Source organism: Vulpes vulpes, chromosome 10 (assembly GCF_048418805.1).
Source record: "Vulpes vulpes isolate BD-2025 chromosome 10, VulVul3, whole genome shotgun sequence".
Lineage (NCBI taxonomy): Eukaryota > Metazoa > Chordata > Mammalia > Carnivora > Canidae > Vulpes > Vulpes vulpes.
The window spans coordinates 80,335,324-80,357,581 of NC_132789.1; the positions used below are offsets into that span (position 1 = coordinate 80,335,324).

A 22,258-nucleotide genomic window follows, 5' to 3' on the forward strand; every position below is an offset into this window, starting at 1 on the left:
TATGAAAGTTATTCTTGTTCAGATCCTACCCAAATGCTCATGCTGGTAATTTAAATTTAATTAAAATTGACACTACTCTGGAAACTGAGTAGTCTGAGTGGCCTTGGCGAACAAACTAAAGTGATTTTAATATTTTAGTTTCTCTAAAGATATTTTGCAAGAATATTAATTCTCTAATTCTACAGAACTTCCTTTCCAGCTGTCTTTTTCATTGTGAAACTTGTTATCTTGATGTTTTTGAGAAAAATGTTTAGGAGGTAATTTGATCTTAGGGTAGTTCTAAAATGCATTGCTAACAATGACACATGAAAAATATGGGATTGAACCAAATGATTTTTGCAATTTACATCTCAAATACTAAACTAATTCTAGAATTCATTATTACAGCTAGGATAAATAGGGTATTTATAGTTAATGCTTGTAGTTCATATTTCTGATCTTCATTTTTTTGACTTTTAATCTAGGACTTTGATTCATGGTTTGATACAAATAATTGCCTTGGGGATCAAAAGCTAGTTGAGAGGCTTCATATGGTAAGTGTATTGGAATAAGGTCAAAGCATATATATATATATTTTTTTTTTTTTTAAGATTTTTTTTTTTTTTTTAAAGATTTTATTTATTTATTCATGACACACAGAGAGAGAGGAGGCAGAAACACAGGCAGAGGGAGAAGCAGGCTCCATGTGGGGAGCCTGACGTGGGACTTGATCCTGGGTCTCCAGGCTTTGAGGCCCTGCCCTCAAAGCATATTTCAAATGGGAAAAAATGATAGAAGTTTAAATTAGTGGATTATTTTCTGTTAACAAAAATGTATTGACTAGAATTAGATCTATTTGAATCTTGTCACTTAACTGTTTAATCTTACAATGGGGGCTGGGGGGCTACAAAGTATGGTGCTTTTAGTGTTAGAACCTAGGATGAAATTCTAACTTAATGGAAAAAGTAGTCCAAAAGTAAGAGATTTGGTTCTCAGAGGCTAAAGAGATCCCATCTTTTGTTCTTAAATTCTGCGACTGTGTATATAAGCAACTGCTAATAGTACATCGTGACCAGCGTTGGTAAGTTTTTGCTGTAATACATACATAGCTTTGTTACTTCTTACTGAAGATTCACAAGTGCAAGTTGGTAAGTGGATATATTTCTCAAATAGAACCCAGATTATGATGGCTTGACTAGCAGAATAAAGCCAGACAAGAAACTTGCATGTATCTCATCTTTAATAATTATGGCATTCTAAAATAGAACTTTGCAGTGAGTCTTGAAATGTTTACACTTTTTTCTTGCTGCATTATAAACAAAGGAAACAGGTCTTATATTTGTATCTCTAGCACAATACCTAGTTCATAGTGGATATTTGAACTGAGGAAAAATTAAGTCTTAATGTTCAGATACTTGTTTCTGTATAAATTAATTATAACGTACTTTAAAATTCTTATGTACTGAAATTTTATTATGTTAAATATTTGAAGGTGATTATCTGTTAGACATGTTTGTTTATAATTAGGTGGCATTTAAACACGTAAGCATTCAATTTAGAGTATGGAGTATATGTGTAGACTTTGTTTTAATAAGTAGGTAGATGTATGTGAAGCAAACTACAATTCCACATAACAGAATCAGCAGCCACTATAGGCATCACTATTTTGTTCAGACAGTAGTATGAAAATGCTTATAATCGGGGAGAAGAGGTCTGGTAGCTACCTTTCTGTTCTCTGTCTTTAAACCTCCACCTGTGCTGTGGTCTCATGATGAAAGAAAATATTAAGTATCAGCATAGGTATACTTAGGAATGAGATCATTTTTACTTAATGTATCCTTATCTAATATTGCAAAATACCTCTTCTGCCAAAAACAAAACAAAACAAAACAAAAAAAACCCTTAGTATCTGTTTTAGTAACCCAAGAATTTATGGATTGGCTGAGTGGTTCCTTCACTAATTTTACTTGTACAATTACCTGGACTATTCTGGAAGAGGGCCAGTGGGCTAAGATTATACTAGCTTCCTTACATGATGACATTAGAGAAGTATTGCTGATTATTTTTCTCACCGTTTTTTTATTTGTGATTATATTTTTATAAGCTAGTGTAAACACAGAACATAGGAAGAAACAAATCTTTAGTTTTGTAGATACTCTTGAGTTTAATGAAAATGAGCTACCTACAGCATGGATAGGTTTTATAAACATGCTGTATGAAAGAAACAAGATGAAATGAGTATATGTTAGTATAATTCTATGTATGTAAAGTTAAAAATAATACTTAAAACAAATCTATGATGTTAAAGTGTAAGGGGGCATAGTGACTGGGAAGGTTGCAAGAAGGATTTTTGGAGTACTTTTATCTAGGTGAGATAGTTGATTACGTGGGCATATTTACTTGATTGAAATTTACTGAATTGTATAGTCATGATTTATATACTTTATGCTTTACTTCCAGAAGAAGGGTAATAAATTATTAAGTTTTTATTTTCATTTCAGTATAGTTAACATACAGTGTTATATCACTATTAGGTATATAATGCAACTTTCATACATCACCCAGCACTCATCACAAGGGTAGTCCTTAATCCCCATCACCTATTTCACCTATCTCCCCACCTACCAAAAGGGTAATACTAAAATCTCTAACCATAAAAATATTTTAACATGGACCTAGCTTTAAGTACTGTTAGATAGTCTTCATGAAAGTACAGCATTACGCCTCAGCCCCCTGGTCCCTTATCTGCAGGTGATACATTCCAAGACTTCTAGTGGGTGCCTGAAACCAAGATAGTACCGACCCCTGTATACACTGTTTTTTGTTATATATATCTCTCTGATAATTTAATTTTTTTCCTTTATGATAGTTTAACTTATAAATTAGGCAAGGTAAGAGATTAACAGCAATAATTATAAAATACAATAATTGTTCTGTAGCATATGTTATATAAATATGGTCTCTCAAAATACCTTATTGTACTGTACTCCTCCTCCTTGTGATGATGTGTGAGATGATAAAATGCCTTATATCATGAGATGAAGTAAGGTGAATAATGTAGGCATTATGCCATGCTGTTAGTCTACTGTTGACCTTACGATATGTTAGGGGGAGGATCATCTGTTTCCAGATTATGGTTGATACTGGTAACTGAAGCCATAGATAAGGGAGGATGATAACTAATTTTAAACCTGAAAGCCAGTGAATGGTGAAAGCATCAAAATTTACTGTTTTTAGTATTTTATTACAAATAGCAAGTATATATTCATTATATGTATTGAACAAGTAATGATCCTATATTACCCTTCAGGAACTCAGAAATAATAAATTATATCTGAAAGGGAGAAATTCTAGAAATCTATAAATTTCCATGTACTTAATAAACAATTTTGAGATCCTAAATAATAGTTATAAGATCATTGCCATTTCTTTTTTGTCTTAAGGTTTTGCGTCCATTTCTCCTTCGTCGAATTAAAGCTGATGTTGAAAAGAGTTTGCCTCCAAAGAAGGAAGTAAAAATCTATGTGGGTCTCAGCAAAATGCAAAGGGAATGGTAGGTATTCTTAGACATTTTAAAAGTCACTATTGATTCTTCACTAACTTTCATTTGTATTTTATTTTTCTGATTGTGTCTGCAAGGAATTGGCTGTCTGCCCTGTTGAGCTCAGCCTGAAAAGTTTTCGGTCATATAATTTAGGACTTGCTAATCAAATTTATAATACAAAGCCTTAAAGCTATTAGTTTACAGAATCAGGCTGGGAGATTTGTGAATCTAAGGATTAAACTTGGCATTTAATTAAACGGGGATGTGTGTGTGTGTGTGTGTGTGTGTGTGTGTGTTTGTTTATACCTAAGTTTGGGTTTTTTAAAAAGGGGTGACTCAGATGTAGACATGATGTTAACTTGGTGGTTCATAAATACTGGATTGTGAATCAGTGCTAATCTGATGAAGATGGAGGATGTAGAGAGAGAAAATTTAGGTGCTTTCTTTTAACCCATAAAGCTATTATTTTATATATATAAAAGGCTCTGTTCTGAGTGGATGTTTTAATTCAGGCAAGATAAAATGTCTTTTTGTGGATTTGTGGTGGTAATACAAGGTAGCTATTTTTAACACCTCTCTAGGGCATAATAAAGATGTTGAAAACCTTGTAAGTTTCTTTTTCTTTCTTCTTTTTTTTTTTTTTTTTTTTTACAGATAGAAAGGTCACCATGAATCAACAGTGTGAAATGGTTGTAGTAAAAGATAGCACTTTAGCACATGTTAAAATACACGTTGTGTTCAAAGGAGAGAAATAAATAGCCACCTTATTCTTTATTGGATACACTACATTTCAAGTGTATTTAATCCCATACTTGATAAATGTCTGCAAGCGGCTGGAGTTGTTGGTAGAAGTATAGAAAGAATAGAATGTAAAGAAATGGGCACATCATCTGAGGAAGAGATGACCACTGTAGACTTTTCAAAGACTTTTTTAAGGTAGCAAAGCTATTATTAGGCTTGTCTTGTATGGCTCTAAATAACAAAACTATGACATGAATCAGTGTTAAGGGAAGAGAAAAATTTTTTTTTGTTAAATATTAGTGAACTTTATATCAGTCAGAATTGTATAGAAAGGTTTGCCTTGAATAATACTTTATGCTTCATAACTAGAGTTGTTATGCTTGGATTGCTTAGGTTATTGAAGTTATTCTGTTCAGAGGATTCAAGGTCATGAAATTTTTGTATTTACATAGATTGGTCTTTCCTGCAGGATGTTTACATTCTTGATGTGCATTCAAAGCTTTTTATAATCCATCCTTAGTCTATGACTGTAGCTTTACTGCCCTCATATCCCCCCACCAATTTACTTTTATTTGTATTTAAATCACATTGTATTCATTTTATTCTCATCCTCATGCCTTACCCTATCATGATTCCTCCTCCCTCCTTAGATCTTCATGTTCTCACCCAAATTCTACACTATTTACATTGAATAGTAATTAAATACTATTGGCACTCTTCCATTGGAAAAGACTACAACTTAAAATTATGTTTAAAACTTCCTTGGGGTGCCTGGCTGGCTTAGTCAGTACAGCTTGGGACTCTTGGTCTTGAGGTTGTAAGTTAAGCCCCATGTTAAGTTTAGTGATTACTTAAAAATAAAAAATTAAAAAAATATGTGACTTAGGTTTTAAGTTTTGCTTAATTATTTAAAAACATGTTCTACTGCTTTGTTTTAATTCATCCCAGGGAAGCATACTGTTTTGGACCTCAAGGTCCAAAGTGTAAGTGTTAACATTAGAACAGTGGGGGAATAAAGAAAAACAGGGAAAAAGAAAGATGTTATAATGCATGGTAACTCCTAACCACTTCTTAGAAGTTGATGGGTTCTTTATAGGTATTTTTGAGTTAAGGTATTTTGAGTTAAGGTAAGGGAGGTAATTAAATGTGGAAGTAACAGGGCACATTTGAGCCCTTTTAAAATATTTTTCTTCTCGATAGGTATACTCGGATATTAATGAAGGATATAGATATATTAAACTCTGCAGGGAAGATGGACAAAATGAGGTTATTGAACATCCTGATGCAGTTGAGGAAATGCTGTAATCATCCATATCTCTTTGATGGAGCTGAACCTGGTCCACCTTATACAACTGATATGCATCTAGTGACCAACAGTGGCAAGATGGTGGTGTTGGACAAGCTGCTCCCTAAATTAAAAGAACAAGGTAAGTACGTTATTGATTTCAAATTGAGAAGTGATGAAAACTGTTTTACATTTTAATGTAAAATAAAGGATCAATACAATTTAAAATTACTGATCTGGCAATTTGAAGTATGGGAAGGTATTGAGAAACTTCTATTCTCATTACCCAAACTTCACTTCTCTCCTCAATTTTAGGCTTATACATCTTTTTAGTGATCAGTAGTTAGGGCAGTTACACTCCTAGATTTTGGGGGAGAGTTCTCACTTTATATATGCTTTTATAAGCATATATAAAAGCTTTTATAAGCTTTTTTTTAAAGTGCCAAGAATACTCTTTCCACACATAGTTCCCAGATCCTTTGGTAAACAGTGTTGTGTTCATGGTATTTGTTTTTAATTATTTATGTGGAACTCTTAATTATTTAAATGATTAAATTTTAAAAATAAGGTTAACGGTAATTACTAAATATGTGCATGGACCCAAAGCAGATTTGTTTATAACATGGTGACTTTATGTGTGAAAATGAGTATGTCTGTAGTATATATAGAGTTACAGTTAAAATACATGAGTATAGAATGAATTGATTATGATGCCAGCTTCAGTCATTTTAAATTCATGGCAAAACTTCTTTATATCTATACCACACTTCTTTTCCTCTTCTGGGTTATTTTGAAGTAAGTCCCAGACATCAAAGCATTTCATTCACAAATTATTAATTCTGTGATATTGAAATAATATAGTCAGATTTAAGATTTTTCCATCTGTGTTTTTCCTATGTGTTTTGTTAAGAAAGACTTTGTAGGGCATCCCCGGTGGTGCAGTGGTTTAGCACCGCCTGCAGCCCAGGGTGTGATCCTGGAGACCTGGGATCGAGTCCCACGTTAGGCTCTCTGTATGATGCCTGCTTCTTTCTCTGCCTGTGTCTCTGCCTCTCTCTCTCTCTCTCTCTCTCTGTTTCTATGAATAAATAAAATAAAATCTTAAAAAAAAAAAAAGAATGACTTTGTACCTGTCACCTCTCTAGGATACTAAAAATTAAAAACCTCCTAAGAGTTGTCAGTGAATTGGTTTAGTTTTTTCTTTTTTGCTTCTGTGCCTTTTTGTGGAAATACGTTGTATAAAATGCTTTCTTTGAAAACTAAATAGTAAAGGATTGACTTGGAAAGGAATAGCAAGAACTTGGTAGAAATACTCAAATATTAAAGAAAGCTGTATTAAACTCTGGAAGGAGAATGGAGACTATTGAGCATCCTTAGGTTTTCCAGGTATAAGAAGGTGAGATACCAGCAGATTATCAGCTTCAGTTTATAAGACAAGATAATTTCATAATCCTTACTTTTTTATGATGACTCCTTGGTCTTCTATATTCTACTGTGAAGGCATTGCTTAGTTGGCTGAAGAAATGGAGGCAGTTCAATAAATAGAATCATGGCATAGGTAAAAGATGACCATTTAGATTTGAGGCCACACTTACATTATGGTCTTTCAGTCTGGAATTAGGTCTTCAGAACTAGAAGGAGATGGGTTTTGGGTGTGTGTTATGGGATGTTCAGGGCCATGCACATGGGAGAATTGCGGTGAAAGTGGTGGTGGAAGGTTATTTTTAAATCCATGTGGAATAAAAAGGATTATTCTCTCAGCCTTGGGACAGACTCAGGTCAGGACAGTATACCCTTTTCCATTGATCTTAGTGTGTTGTACAGATATTACATTACCCTTTTCCATTTGTGCCACGGTGGGAAAAATGTGGAGAATGACAGACTTAGATGAATAATGCATATATTTTTTCTTTTCTTTTTTTTTTTTTTTTAAAGATTTCATTTTTATTTATTCATGAGAGACAGAGAGGCAGAGACACAGGCAGAGGGAGAAGCAGACTGTATATATATTTTTTCTTATAACCAACTAGGTAACTTGGAGTTAAGGGGAACTGGTTAGTCTTAGTTTTGGTTAGCCTTAAGTTTTTAAATACTTTTTTTTTTAACTTTTGAAGCTTCTGAAAATGGGCTGTTCTCTTTGTTAACAGGTTCACGAGTACTAATCTTCAGTCAGATGACAAGGGTATTGGACATTTTGGAGGATTACTGCATGTGGAGAAATTATGAATACTGTCGATTGGATGGGCAAACACCCCATGATGAGAGACAAGTGAGTAAGATCCAGGGAGGGAAGATAAAAAAAATTTAACAGATAAAATAATTTCCTGACATTTGTTTCATTTCATATCTATAGGAGTCCATCAATGCATACAATGAACCAAACAGCACAAAGTTTGTTTTCATGTTAAGTACACGTGCCGGTGGTCTTGGCATTAATCTTGCTACTGCTGATGTGGTAATTTTGTATGATTCAGATTGGAATCCCCAAGTAGATCTCCAGGCTATGGTAAGAGATAATAGTAAATATATTCTTAATATTTTCTTAAAGCTTAATTTCGTTAGAGCATGCTAATGGTCTGCAAATTTCAGTGACAACCCAGTAGAATTTTTTCTCTGACTTAATCATTCAGGGAGGGTGTTTTATAGGTAATCTTTCATCTAAAGCAGGATATCTCTCTCTTACAGCTTTGCCATATCTTGGAGTATAGCTATGTCCAGTGTATCCTGATGGCCCAAGTGGGAGGGATAGAGTTGAGGATTGCCTAAGAAATTTTTTTATGGTTCAGATCCTAAAGTGTCCCCACATTCATTGCCAGCACTCAATCAGTATAACTGGGTGCAAGGGAATTGGTAAATGATAGTATAGTTGTGCCTTGGGAGGAAAGGGAAACCAGTTTGGTGAGCTATAGGTCTACCATGTTAGATGCTTAAAATTTATGCCCATGTGTAGGAGTTCTTTGGCTAGAACAGGAGGATCATTCTTAGATTGAGAAAATGTATGATCTGTGGATTAATATGGAAACTTATAAATTCTTAAGTTTGATACTTGACACATGGTATTTGTGACCATAACTCAGGTGTTGGTTGCTTATAAGAGTGGCTGAGGAAAATTGATCAATTAGACATAGGGATGTTTTGTAAGAATGTGTTTTGTGAACTTAATAGAAGTTAAACAAATGGAATTCAAATTAATTTGACTACTTGTATGTAGTTATTTGAAAACTAGGATTTTTATATTGTTTGTGGAGTTCTTTTTTCATGTTACTTCTTTCCCTAATAGCAATGAAGTTTGATATATGATTTAGGTGGAAAAACAATTTGAATTTAAAACTAAGGAAAAAAGATTTTAAAAAAATTTTTATCATCCACCTTAAAATTTATAATTTTATCTGTCTTATCTGGAGATGTGTGAATTTTATTTATTATTTATTTACTTTTAAGATTTTATTTATTTGAGAGAGAGTAGGGGGAGGAGCAGAGGAAGAGGGACAAGCCAACTCCATGCCAAATGTGGAGGCTGACTTGGGGCTTTATCTCACAAACCTGGCATCATGACCTGAGCCAAAATCAAGAGTTGGATGCTCAGTGGATTGAGCCACCGAGGCACTCTTAGAAACCTGTGACTTCTATATCAGTATAACCTAGAAGTTTTCCTTGTGAAATAATCAATTAATTTGATTGAAATAGAGAAGCTGCAAGGATCTGAGAAATATTAATCTAATAAAAATCTATTTTTAGAATAGTTTTGTTACATTAAAAACTTTCACACCTGAGAATATTTTAGTTTTCCGTTTTGGTATGCACAATCAAGTATTATTTGTGTAATTTTTAACTATTCAAAATAACATGGTAATTTGCCTAGGACCGAGCACATAGAATTGGACAAACTAAGACAGTCAGAGTGTTCCGCTTCATAACTGATAACACTGTGGAAGAAAGAATAGTGGAACGTGCTGAGATGAAACTCAGACTGGATTCAATAGTCATTCAACAAGGTGAGCCTTAGAATTGTAAAAAAAAATTACCAAGTTGTATTGACAAATGTTTTTTTCCTAGATTTTCTGGAGGTTCTTATTATTGACCATCTGTGGGATCAAGCTAGCAGCATGAACAATACTTATATTCCAGAAAATAGTAAGCTTTAGTTTTTCATAAGAGGATGGGTTTAGGCTGAGGAAGATTGAGGTTTGCATTTGGCTTTGCCAGTTAGGTCTTTTATAAACCTTTTGAGTCTGTTTCCTCATCTGTTAAGTGGGAATAAAGGGAATTGAAGTTCAGGATTTTTAAGGATTAAAGGGGATAATGTATATAAAATACCCAGCATTCAGTGTGGTACATATTAAATAGAGCTGTGGTAAGTATAATTTATATGTACTGAAAAGCACTCTATTAAATTATTCTGGGGTAAAATGAAGACATAAAGATGAAACTCAAAGAATCTGATGTTATTTTTTTTTTCTAGTCTACACCTGTTTACTTAACAGCACCAGATTCCAGGCATTGATTGGTCTTAGTGCTGAGAATAAAATGGCGAAAGAACGCAATGCATGTGTCCCTACTTTCATGGAGTTTATTTGTAATTTAGTGAGAGGGATGCCCAGAATAAATGTTTATGTAAATAGGACTAGAGCTTGAGAGTGGGATTTTATTTTGGGTTGATTGAAGGGAACTAAATTCTCATGCCAGATTAGCTTTTAAGGAAGGCATTTATGTTTTCATGAAGCTTTATTACAATAAGGTTGGTGATGGGGTGTGTAAAATGGAAAAATAGAAAAAAAAAACCCTTCAATTACCTCGGGGTCATATTGGTTTCTTTCATTCTCAAATTTGCATTTTGAGCATGTTCTTTTATCTGTCTATAAAGAGAGACTGTTAATATTGTTTGCTGATGATTCCATATTGTGTGTCTTCATTTTGTGAACTTTTTAATTTCTGTGTAAAGGAATGTTGCATTTCTTTTATATCCTCTTAATGCCAACCATAGTGTTAATCACACCTCTGAATATGTGAAGACAATAAATGATGGTTTATTATTAGTTTTATTAATAATTATTTATTAAGTGCTTACTTTGTGCCATGCAAGGTGCTAAATACTTTGTATCCATTATCTCATTTAGTTTTCATGCAATTTTGAGGTTGGCATGAAAAGTAGAGGCAAGTCACTTATATACCATTCATGTAACTAGAAATGACTCATCTAGGACCAAGAAGTATATTAACTATTAGAGTGAAGTGTTTACATGCGAAAGTCTTTGGAACTTGCCAAACAGTAAGGTTTCTCTTGGATAATGTAATGGCGAGTTCTTTTCCCTCTCATATTCATCCATGTTTTTAGAAAACACCTGCCTTATAGTATTTTTAATTATTCTTATTTGTGAAACATTTTTGAAAAACGAAAATTATAATCAACTTAGAAAAACTAAGTTTTTTTACTTAGGTTTTTGTTTTTTTGGGGGGTACAAATTTTGTATATGTGCTGCTGAAGTGAGCATGGGTGTGGGGCTTAAATTTTAGAGCAAAATTTTATGCTAATAGCTCTGTAGGCATTAGTCAGATAGCAAGCCTCTGGTGTATCTCTTTGTATTACTGTCTTGTGGAGTAAGAGATGTAATTAAAAATAATGAGAAATCATAGAACTGCTTTCTGTCTGACCAGCTCCCCCTCTGTCCAATGGGGAAGTAGTTTCAATAAGACAGACCATTTTGATAGCAGTGAGGTAGCTTTCAAATGAAGAAACATGTTCTATAGATACATCCTAACTTTGAAATTCATAGATGTTGGTGGATTCTGTTAGGGATGCAAAGCTGTGATACACAAGCATTTAAGATCCAAGAGAACAATTTGATCTTTATCCATACTTCTTTATTACAAGTTGATTGGAATACAAAAAGTGAAGCTTTGTGTAAGTGAAAATATTTCTTGATATTTTTGTTTTGATGCTTGTGTTTTCGAAAACACAAATTATAGGGTTGACCAAATTCCTACCAATTGAAGATCTTAGTTTTCTTATGTTAAATTTCTTCTGTGATCAAAATAAGCTTTGAAGAGTTTCAATTCTTTAGGGAATTTTCAGAAATTAAAAATTTATTTAGTCCTTAGATAAAGTTTGGCAATATGAAGGTTTTTTTTTTTTTTTTTTTTAATGTTATGTTTTTTTTTCCCCACTTCACTTTTCAAAGAACAAGGTGATTGGGGAGTATTAGTATTAATGTCTTTCTGCTTATCAGAACTTCTTGTGATTATGATTTGATCTCTTGATATTTAAAAAAAACCTGCTGCTAATTGTGATTTTCAAATATTCCAGCATGATATTATTCAGCCCATATAAGAATATTTTTTATAGAGATATGGTATGCAGTAGGTTTCATTATGTAATGGATTAACAGTAGGATATTTCAAAGTTTACAACTAAGAGTGGCATATTTTTATGTGAGAATCAGAATTATCGGCAGTGAATAAACATGATTAATATTTGAGGCAAAATACATGGTATTACATCTAACATTTAAAATTCCAAGTTTCAAAACAACCTTGATTAACATTATACAACATGTTTTTTTTCTTTTTCCAGGAAGACTTGTGGATCAGAATCTGAACAAAATTGGGAAAGATGAAATGCTTCAAATGATTAGACATGGGGCAACACATGTGTTTGCTTCAAAAGAAAGTGAGATTACTGATGAGGATATTGATGGTATCTTGGAAAGAGGTGCAAAGAAGGTGAGGTGTAGATTAAATGATTATGTTTTTAATATAAAATCTTTTAAATCAGAACTGTTTGAGGAAATACGTATGTTAGCCATAAAAAGGAATTTTTGGGGATCCCTGGGTGGCGCAGCGGTTTGGCGCCTGCCTTTGGCCCAGGGCGCGATCCTGGAGACCCAGGATCGAATCCCACATCAGGCTCCCGGTGCATGGAGCCTGCTTCTCCCTCCGCCTGTGTCTCTGCCTCTCTCTCTCTCTCTCTCTCTGTGACTATCATAAATAAAAATAAATTAAAAAAAAAAAAAAAAAGGAATTTTTGTGTAATGCAGAGCCTAACTTATTTTGACTACAGTTCTCAAGGTTTTTTTTGTTTTGTTTTTAATTCTCAATATAATAAAGTGGTTTTTTACCTCTAGACTGCAGAGATGAATGAAAAGCTCTCCAAAATGGGTGAAAGCTCACTTAGAAACTTTACAATGGATACAGAGTCGAGTGTTTATAACTTTGAAGGAGAGGATTATAGAGAAAAACAAAAGGTAACTTGAGAAAGCTATTTTGGTTACTTGAAGGCCTTACTTTACTTAAAACTTGCGATTTTAAGTGTTAGCTGTAACACCTTGTAAATTTGTCTCCAAGCAGTCATTTTTGTATATTCACATCTAAATTATTTTCATTTTTACATGTAATATCAAATTTTCAGTTAGTAATCTCTGAAATGTTTTAAAAGCTTATGTAATGAGGCTTACTGTATACACTGTTAGAGTTGAAATAATTGTAGGGGTGATTATAATTTAGAATCTTTGAAAACTAAAATAATTGGCAGAATTAACATAACCTTACTAGATTTTTTTTAAAAAACGTAATTGGCTGGTAGTGATTATAGGGGAAAAACTTCATAATTTCTTAAGTAATTTTTGTTAATATATAGTGAAATTAGAAAATACAAGTTGGAAGAAAAATAGTTCTACTCAATGTTTTTTCTGTTAACATTTAAGCTTTGTGCATCTTCTGGATTTGTTCTAGGCTAAATACATATCTATATTTTTCTCCTAGTTTGAGTTATAGCATTTTCTGTAGGTCTGGTCCTTCCTCCCCCTCACCAGATAAAATGTTCTCCATTTGGTCAAGAAATACTTAAGTATATCTTTGCTATTCACCATACACTGTGCAGTGTATTAATTACATAGTTTTGAGCAAAGTATAGTCCCTTATCCTTGAAGAGCCAATGGTCCAGGATTTTATGAATATCTTGCCACTTACAAATAACAGTTGTAATGATGTATACACAGTATGAATTGCATTCATCTAAGATTTGTGACTGTAAACAATCAAAGTTGGTGATCTGCGTTGTTTTCTGTATGCTAGATTGCATTCACAGAGTGGATTGAACCACCTAAACGAGAAAGAAAAGCCAACTATGCTGTCGATGCCTATTTTAGGGAAGCTCTTCGTGTCAGCGAACCTAAAGCACCCAAGGTGAGTTGATGGAGCAATAAAATATCCAAAAATACTAGAATTGTAAATTTTTTTCTTATATTCTTAATAGTTAAATCAGATTGAGAATTAAAATCTTCTGTGGCTTCTTAACAGTGTATTTCCATCAGTTTTCATTAAAAAGTTTTCTTAAAATTTAGTTGTAAGTATATGCATTTAAAGTTTGATTAATGTTCACAATTAATGATAAGTTCAGTTGCTTGGAGAATTAGCCATCATAAGTTTAGAGAGAGGAAATTACAATTAAAATCAAAGCAAAACTTTTTTTAAATTTTTTATGGATAATACTGTTTTTTTGTTTTGTTTTTTTTCCTCTAGGCTCCTCGGCCTCCAAAACAACCTAATGTTCAGGATTTCCAGTTCTTTCCTCCACGTTTATTTGAATTATTGGAAAAAGAAATTCTGTATTACAGAAAAACAATTGGGTACAAGGTAATGGAAATAACATTTTGTTCATAACTAACCTGGTTTTGTTCTTCATTTAGTAAATGGAGGGTATATCAGGTTTTTTTTTTTTTTTTTTTTTTCTTTTTCACGGTTGGATTAAAACTTGTAAAATGTCATTTGGTTGGTTAAGAATTTAGGGCAGCCCCGGTGGCGCAGCGGTTTGGCTCTGCCTGCAGCCCAGGGTGTGTGATCCTGGAGACCTGGGATCGAGTCCCACATTGGGCTCCTTGCATGGAGCCTGCTTCTCCCTCTGCCTGTGTCTCTGCCTCTCTGTGTGTCTCTCTCATGAATAAATAAATAAAATCTTTAAAAAAAAATAGAATTCATCGCATACTTTCTAAAATCTACTGATGGATGATATAAACAAATACTTTTTTTAGGTGCCTCGAAATCCTGACCTACCAAATGCAGCACAGGCACAAAAAGAAGAACAGCTTAAAATTGATGAAGCTGAACCCCTTAATGACGAAGAGTTAGAGGAAAAAGAGAAACTTCTAACACAGGTATATATAGTCTTTATTCAACATAAAATTTAGTGTAACCATTACTTTGTAAGGGTACTATGCTTAGGTATTTTGGGGTACACAGAGAAGTACATGTTTTGTCTTTCAAAAAGTAAGTCATTGAAGATGATAAAGCATGAGCCATATGGGTGTATGTTACACTTTGATTGTCACTAGTTGTTGAAGTAGAGAAAGATTATAGATTTGCGCAAGCCTTACAGTAGATACGTTTTTGATTACATTTCTTCCAGTATTCATTTTCTTTTCCTGTGAATCTTCCACATTGGTACTAAGTTACTGTTCTCAATTACAAGTCTCTATTTGGTACTTTTTTGTTTAACAACCTTTAGGGTTTAATCAGGATCTTTTAGAATCTGGCCTTAATGTACTTTTGAAGCTTTATTTCTCTTCCATTTTCCCAATTGTTATATCTTTGCTCTTTTAGTATATGTTTATTGCTCTTTGCAAACTCCTGCTTATCCTTCAAAATACCGCAAAATCACTTTCTCACAAAATCTCTTTTTCACAAAGCATTCCTCTCTTCCACTCAGATTTAATTGCTTGGTTATGTAAACAATATGTGATATATTGCTAAAAATACACATCTATGTGTATGAAAAATTACCACTTTAAAATAACTTAAAATCTAGGAGTAATTGAAAATTTTCTAATACTTTAGACATATTCATAAGTGAAATAGCATTTTACCCATGTTCACTCTGCTGTTATTATATGTTTTGTTTCCTTTGCTTTGAAGGGATTTACCAATTGGAATAAGAGAGATTTTAACCAGTTTATCAAAGCTAATGAGAAGTGGGGTCGTGATGATATTGAAAATATAGCAAGAGAAGTAGAAGGGAAAACTCCAGAAGAAGTTATTGAATACTCAGGTAATTTTTAAATCATTTTAATAGATTAAAAACTATTCTCAGGTTTTTGGAGTGCTATTTGGGGAGTTCAGGTTTTATTCTGAATTATGTTTTGATAAGTTAAATTTTGCCACAAGTTTTAGGGCTGTATTTTTTTTGTGTGTTTTTAAAAAACTGAGTTGGAAAGAAAATGTCCTCTTTTTTAAAATGGCATAGTTTTTTTGTTTGTTTTTTTTTTACCCCAGCTAACTGGCTATTGCCAAGAAAATGAGAATAGGTCATTGAATAATTGTGCTTTCATTTTATTTTTCTCCACAACTTCTTAAGCACTATGTGCCATTGTTTCCTGAAATCACTTGGATTGTCAAGTGAAGAGATGTAGTGTGCTGCAGTGAGTGTGCTTAGAATTCAAGAATAATAGAAATTTAAGAGTTGGGAGATACTTTTTTTTTTAAAGATTTATTTATTTATTTATTTATTTATTTATTTATTTATTTATTTATTTATTTAATTTATTTATGAGAGAGAGAGAGAGAGAGAGAGAGAGAGAGGCAGAGACACAGGAGGAATGAGAAGCAGACTCCATGCCAGGAGCCCGACGCGGGACCCGATCCCGGGACTCCAGGATCGCGCCCTGGGCCAAAGGCAGGCGCCAATCCGCTGAGCCACCCAGGGATCCCCCGAGTTGGGAGATACTTAAATCATCCAGTTGATCTCATTTTTTTATACTTGAGAAATTATAAATTTTTTTTTTTTTAATTTATTCATGATAGTCACACATAGAGAGAGAGAGACAGAGAGAGAGAGAGAGAGAGAGGCAGAGACATAGACAGAAGGAGAAGCAGGCTCCATGCACCGGGAGCCCGATGTGGGATTCTATCCTGTGTCTCCAGGATCGCGCCCTGGGCCAAAGACAGGCGCCAAACCGCTGCGCCACCCGGGGATCCCTGAGAAATTATATAATCAACTTATTTTGTAGTATTAGATGTGAGAAAAAGGAAAACATTTCTTAATCCTTAGCAAATTAGAGTATTGGAGTATTTATGATAAATTATTTATGTTTCTCCTCCTTCTTCCACCTGTCCCATCTGTCCAACTTTTATTCTTACCAGCTGTATTCTGGGAAAGATGCAATGAACTCCAGGACATAGAGAAGATTATGGCTCAGATCGAAAGGGGAGAGGCAAGAATTCAAAGAAGAATTAGTATTAAAAAAGCACTTGACACGAAGGTACAGTCTGTATTAATAAATATAGAACTTCTGAGAATATGTGAGTTAAAGGAACTTTTTAAAAGGAAATGAAATGATTTAAAACGAAGATTTTGTTCAAAGAACAGTATTCAAGTGTTATAGTTATTCTCAACAGAATTTACCTTAGTATACTTCAGTTGAAATATCTGGGTCAGAGTCTCTATGATTAGCTCTTTCCTACAAAGTCTGAGCCTGTATTTCTCTTTAGAATAATAAAGATTATAAAGTTGTTTCACAGCAAAGGTTACATAATGCAGTTGAAGTGCCTTTGGATAGAAAATTCTGATTTGGAATGGAACATATTTAGCTAATTTTATTAAGGCTAAGTTTGAAATATAGATTATATAGGATTTATATTTTATATAATATAAAATCTGACTTTGATAGATTGGACGGTACAAAGCACCTTTTCATCAGCTGAGAATATCATATGGTACTAACAAAGGAAAAAACTATACTGAAGAAGAGGATCGTTTTCTAATCTGTATGCTTCACAAACTTGGATTTGACAAAGAAAATGTTTATGATGAATTACGACAGTGTATTCGCAACTCTCCTCAGTTCAGATTTGACTGGTTTCTTAAGTCTAGAACTGCAATGGTGAGTGCTTGGGCCTTTTTGTGTAATGTAGCACAGTTTAGAGTAAGTATTGCTTAATATTCTTTAAGGTAAGTAAGGTAACTTACTAAGAGTAAATTGTGGTTCCACTCTAGCTTTGGGGGGTATATTTTTGTTACAGTATCATGAGTTCAGTCAGTTCCTTAGAAAACAGTTCTCATCTACAGTTAAAAATCTAATATCGCAGATCACGTACAAAATTTACTGGTGGTTCCATCCTTCTTTAATATCACATATCTTTTAACATCACTACGTAGAATAAGGACTGGTTTTTCGTTTTAATCAGGTTCTAAATAGGAAATATCACCATCAGTTTCACCTTATGAATGTGATGATCATAATTTAAGATTTGCATTTTTCATATAATTTTGATTTTCTTAAATGAACACATTTCTATAAGGAAAGAACTCATATTCAGGCATTTGCCTTTCTGAATGTGTTGAGTCTGGATTATTTTATTTTTTTATTTTTTATTTTTTTGGATTATTTTAAAATAGCTTGTAGTAAAGCGCTTTTTGTATGGTTTAATGGTAGGTTTTGTTTCCATTCTCAATACTAGGTTGTTTGTGATAAGCAAGTTCCATTCCTAATGACCAAAAGTTATAATTCAGGAAAGTTTAGCCTCCATGAATTGCTCTTTTAATTATGCATTTTACCACTTCAGAGGTTTTAACTTCCATCTTGTGTTCTTTAGGGTGATAGTACCAAAAATATTCTATGGTCTTTAGTTGGGATATATTAGGATAAGCAGAGTTTAAACATCTTTATATAGTGAGATTTCTCTAAGTTTATTTAAAGTATGTTGTTACTCTTCAAGATGGGGGCCTGTGCACAGTCTTTTCATATTTGACCACGGAAGGATTATTTTTCACTAAACATTAACAGTGGCTACTCTCTTGTGTATTCTTGTTTGGGAAATGTTGCACTATAAAGACATTATAAATAAAATTTGAGGAAAGACCAATTCAATTCCTATAGCTTTATCTTTTTTTTTTTTTTTTTTTTAAGATTTTATTTGTTTATTCATGAGAGACGGAGGGTGGGGGAGAGAGAGAGAGAGAGGCAGAGACAGAGGCTGAAGGAGAAGCAGGCTTCTCTGCAAGGAGCGGGATGAGGGAATCAATCCTAGATCCTGGGATCATGCCCTGAGCCAAAGGCAGATGCTCAACTGCTGAGCCATCCAGGTGTCCCCCTATAGTTCTATCTTTTGTCTTTAAGTGGGAACAATTCATACAGTTAATAAGAAACAAAATGGAGTATCATGTTGATTTACCAGTACAGTACAAACCAGTACCCAAAGCTGTTACTTCCAAACGTGTTTCATGTTAGAGCATACATAAAATGTGAGATTATATATGTGCATGGCCCCTTCTGATGAACACTTAAGGCATAATCCTTGCCTGAGATCACATCTGTAACATTGTGGCATGTATGCCTCAGTACATTTGTTAGGTATAGAATTTTGATGTAGTGTATTACCTTCTATCTATATTATGTTGCAAATATTTCCAAACCTTGTATGGTGTTTTCTATAACCGTATTTTTAAATGATTTTGTTGTAGTTTGCATAGGTCATTTTTTTTTTTTTTTACAAGAAAACCATTTTGCTTACTAAGTCAGCAATGATGCAAATATACTTCTCTTTTCATCAGGGTCGTATGCTAATGCAGCACTATACTTTATACAGCCCACAAAGGATTTCAGTTGACTAGAGAGAGATGATGTAGATATCATCATTAACTTTTACATGGCTATTTTTCCAAAATTGGAAAAATTCTAGTTAAGGGAAAGATGACACTTTATACTTCTTAGTAAAGCTCTGGTTCCCTTAGTTTTGGATATATAGGATAGTTCTCAGGCATAGATACTAAGTAGCAATGTGGCATATATTATGCTAATTTTCACTGGTTGAATTTCTTTGGGAAGGAAGGATTTATGAAGATGAAAACAGTGATTTTAAAGAATGTAAAAACATCGATATCTTGATTTTCATAGAATGGATTGTAATCAGTTCTTTTGGCTGTTCTAGATTTTATCTTTGGGGAATGTATGAGTAATTATATATTATACAATTAAAACGTTATTTTAAAACCTTGGTATCCTGAAAACTTGTAGATGGAAGTACATGTTTACCATATAAATTTATATTTACAATTCAGGAGCTCCAGAGGAGGTGTAATACCTTAATTACCTTGATTGAAAGAGAAAACATGGAACTAGAAGAAAAGGAGAAGGCAGAGAAAAAGAAGAGAGGACCAAAACCTTCAGTAAGTATTCATGAAGATATATATTCTTTCTTTGTAAGAATTTGAACATTATGTAGCTATCAGTAATGTGTTTGTCTTTATGTTATGAATTGTTCTTAAAAGTATAAATTTGATTGCGTTGTGTAGGGAATACATTACGATGGTATTCCGTAATTTGGAGATTCTTGAAAATCGGGGGAAGATATGTCTTATGAATGCCATGAGCCTACAGTTGACCTTGAGAGTAACAAGGTGTAATTTTAGAATATGTAAAGAAATATTAGAAAGCAATGGTTTTACAACCTTTACTGCAAACTTCTAAGGTTTGGTTTATGTCCCAGTGATATTCTTAGCAATGTGAACACAGATATTTTAAGAGAATTAAAAAAAGGTCATCTTTTTATTTAGTAATAATTTAGAAAGTCATGAATAAATGAATGCCTGAGTAATGTCTGGTATTTATGTAAAACCTCATTAAAATAATTTAGTACTGCTTTCTTTTGGTATCAAGGCATGTTATAATTGTTTGGTGTATTGGTTTACTGTTGTGTATTGCAAATTATTTAATTGGCATTAAAATTTTTGTGTTCATTAAGTGAGTAGACAGGATTTTGGAGAATTAAGATTATTCTGGGTAAGAAAGTGTAATACTTATTACCATGTAGCAGTTAAAGTAAAAAAGAGTCCACGTGTTTTATCTTTAATATTAGTCTTGTGATTAAAAGGAATCTTTCTGTTCATTTGTAGACACAGAAACGTAAAATGGATGGAGCACCTGATGGTCGAGGAAGAAAAAAGAAGCTGAAACTATGAATACATATTTGTTTCATAATCACTAACTTTAAACCAGTAGTTCTTTAATTTACGGGTCTTCATAAGATGTACTGTACAATACTCAATTGTTATGTCATTCAAAGACATCAGGTTCATCTGTTTACTAAGCTAGAAACATAGTATGTAGTTTCACTTTTTTAAATGCAACAGCTGTGCTGAAATTTTTTTTATCATTAACACTTGAAGTAATAAAACAGGCTTCATTTATTAATAAATGTTTCATTTGATTTATTTTTCTATTATAGTTCCATTTGTGAAGATTGTGATTTTTTGTTTATCAGCTATAATTTCTACACCCAGAGCTTAAAAAACGAGCAAACAACTAAAAAAAATTGCACAAATAATATTTGTCCTTTGGTCTTCACTTAGTTGTGTAATTGTTTTAATTCACTTTGCCTTTGCAGAAATTTGGGTATCTTTGTAGTGCTATATAGAGTCTCATCTGGGAAGATTATGTAAATTGCATTCTCCTTGATTATTATATGGGTAGAATGAAACAAAAGGCAAGACAAATTATCATTAAATTCTATGCATATATCTGTTACACTTTCTGTTTCTGTAGTTGGTTCTGAGGTGTGAATATGCCCTATTCTGTTGGAAGACTGGCTGTTTAGTTGTATAGCCAAAGACATTTAGTATTTTCTGGTTCCGTAAAGTGTTATTGTACCATTTTGTAAAAGAAATATTAATTTTAATTGTTTGGTAAATGTTTTGACAAATTACCTTCTTGAAGCAGCCACAACTTAGAAAGATAATGTCAAAACTAAGGTGATTTTTTTTTTTTTTTTAAAGACCAGTCAAAATAAGGTATGGATTTGTCATACTGTTAAATTGAAATTGGTAACAGAATGTATGTCCCCTTCCAGTTTACCTTTTTTGAGTTTTTAGAGTAATTGAAAATTTTATATTTTAAAATAATTTTTAAGTGTGAATGGCAAGATTGAGTATAATAACCGGTTTTTATTTTCTATGGACAGACTTGATAAACTGGAGACCCTAAAGCCGGATGACCCAAATTGTAGTGTCAGGTTTTTAGCTGTACCAGAGGCCTTTATGTGCTACACATAATTTGTATAAAGTTTTATATGTGCAAATTGGGTACATAAACAGTTCTCCATTTTTCTAAGGGAATGCAATAAATGTAGCATCGTGAATAAATATAACTTTTATAATCCTTAAGTGGTCTTTTCTTTCCATTTTTTTTCTCATTTGATTTTTTATTTTTTTCCTTAGAACATTATCTCATTCCCTTAGATTTCTTCTAAAATTTCTATTACTTGTCAATTGTCTGCCCACACATAATTGAGACTTTATTTATAATGCTGATTTCTAAAGTATTACTAATACTGCTTACTTTTCCAAACTGGAATCGTGGCTGTGTTAAGCAAAATCCAGTGTTTATGGCACATTGTAATTTGAGCTTCCTTTTCTGCTTCCCCTAAATGACATCATTTTAACCTTGGATTCTGGAAATATTGAGTCTAGTGTATGCAAAATTTGAGGAATAGGGAGTACTCTTAAGGGTGGTAGCCTAATTTTAGAAGAAACACTTGGAAAAACAAGGCTGAAGAAAACTGGAAGTCACCAAAGCAATGTTTTCAAGAGGAGGGGAAAATAAAAAAAGCCATAGAGAGTGGAAATGTGTTAAAGAAGTCAAGCTTAGCCCTTGAAAGCTCAGGGACTCAAATAGGCAAAGGGAAACAGTTAAAAAAGCAGGAAAGAAAAACAATATCCAAATTTT

The 22,258-nt window shown here is 33.1% G+C and overlaps 1 protein-coding gene across 1 annotated transcript in view; it reads left to right on the plus strand.

The window, feature by feature from the left end:
* The window catches only part of SMARCA5 (SNF2 related chromatin remodeling ATPase 5), a 40,770-nt gene extending 19,074 nt beyond the window's left edge, over positions 1-21,696 (plus strand). Inside the window, exons 9-24 of the mRNA XM_026012994.2 lie at positions 465-533; positions 3,423-3,532; positions 5,465-5,691; positions 7,697-7,818; positions 7,903-8,055; positions 9,412-9,544; positions 12,121-12,269; positions 12,671-12,790; positions 13,620-13,730; positions 14,067-14,180; positions 14,576-14,698; positions 15,456-15,588; positions 16,680-16,798; positions 17,207-17,419; positions 19,597-19,704; positions 20,431-21,696. Coding sequence (XP_025868779.1) covers positions 465-533; positions 3,423-3,532; positions 5,465-5,691; positions 7,697-7,818; positions 7,903-8,055; positions 9,412-9,544; positions 12,121-12,269; positions 12,671-12,790; positions 13,620-13,730; positions 14,067-14,180; positions 14,576-14,698; positions 15,456-15,588; positions 16,680-16,798; positions 17,207-17,419; positions 19,597-19,704; positions 20,431-20,496 — 2,070 coding nt within the window. The 3' untranslated portion in view covers positions 20,497-21,696. The remainder of the gene's footprint in view (positions 1-464; positions 534-3,422; positions 3,533-5,464; positions 5,692-7,696; positions 7,819-7,902; positions 8,056-9,411; positions 9,545-12,120; positions 12,270-12,670; positions 12,791-13,619; positions 13,731-14,066; positions 14,181-14,575; positions 14,699-15,455; positions 15,589-16,679; positions 16,799-17,206; positions 17,420-19,596; positions 19,705-20,430) is intronic.
* The last annotated feature ends 562 nt before the right edge of the window (positions 21,697-22,258 follow it).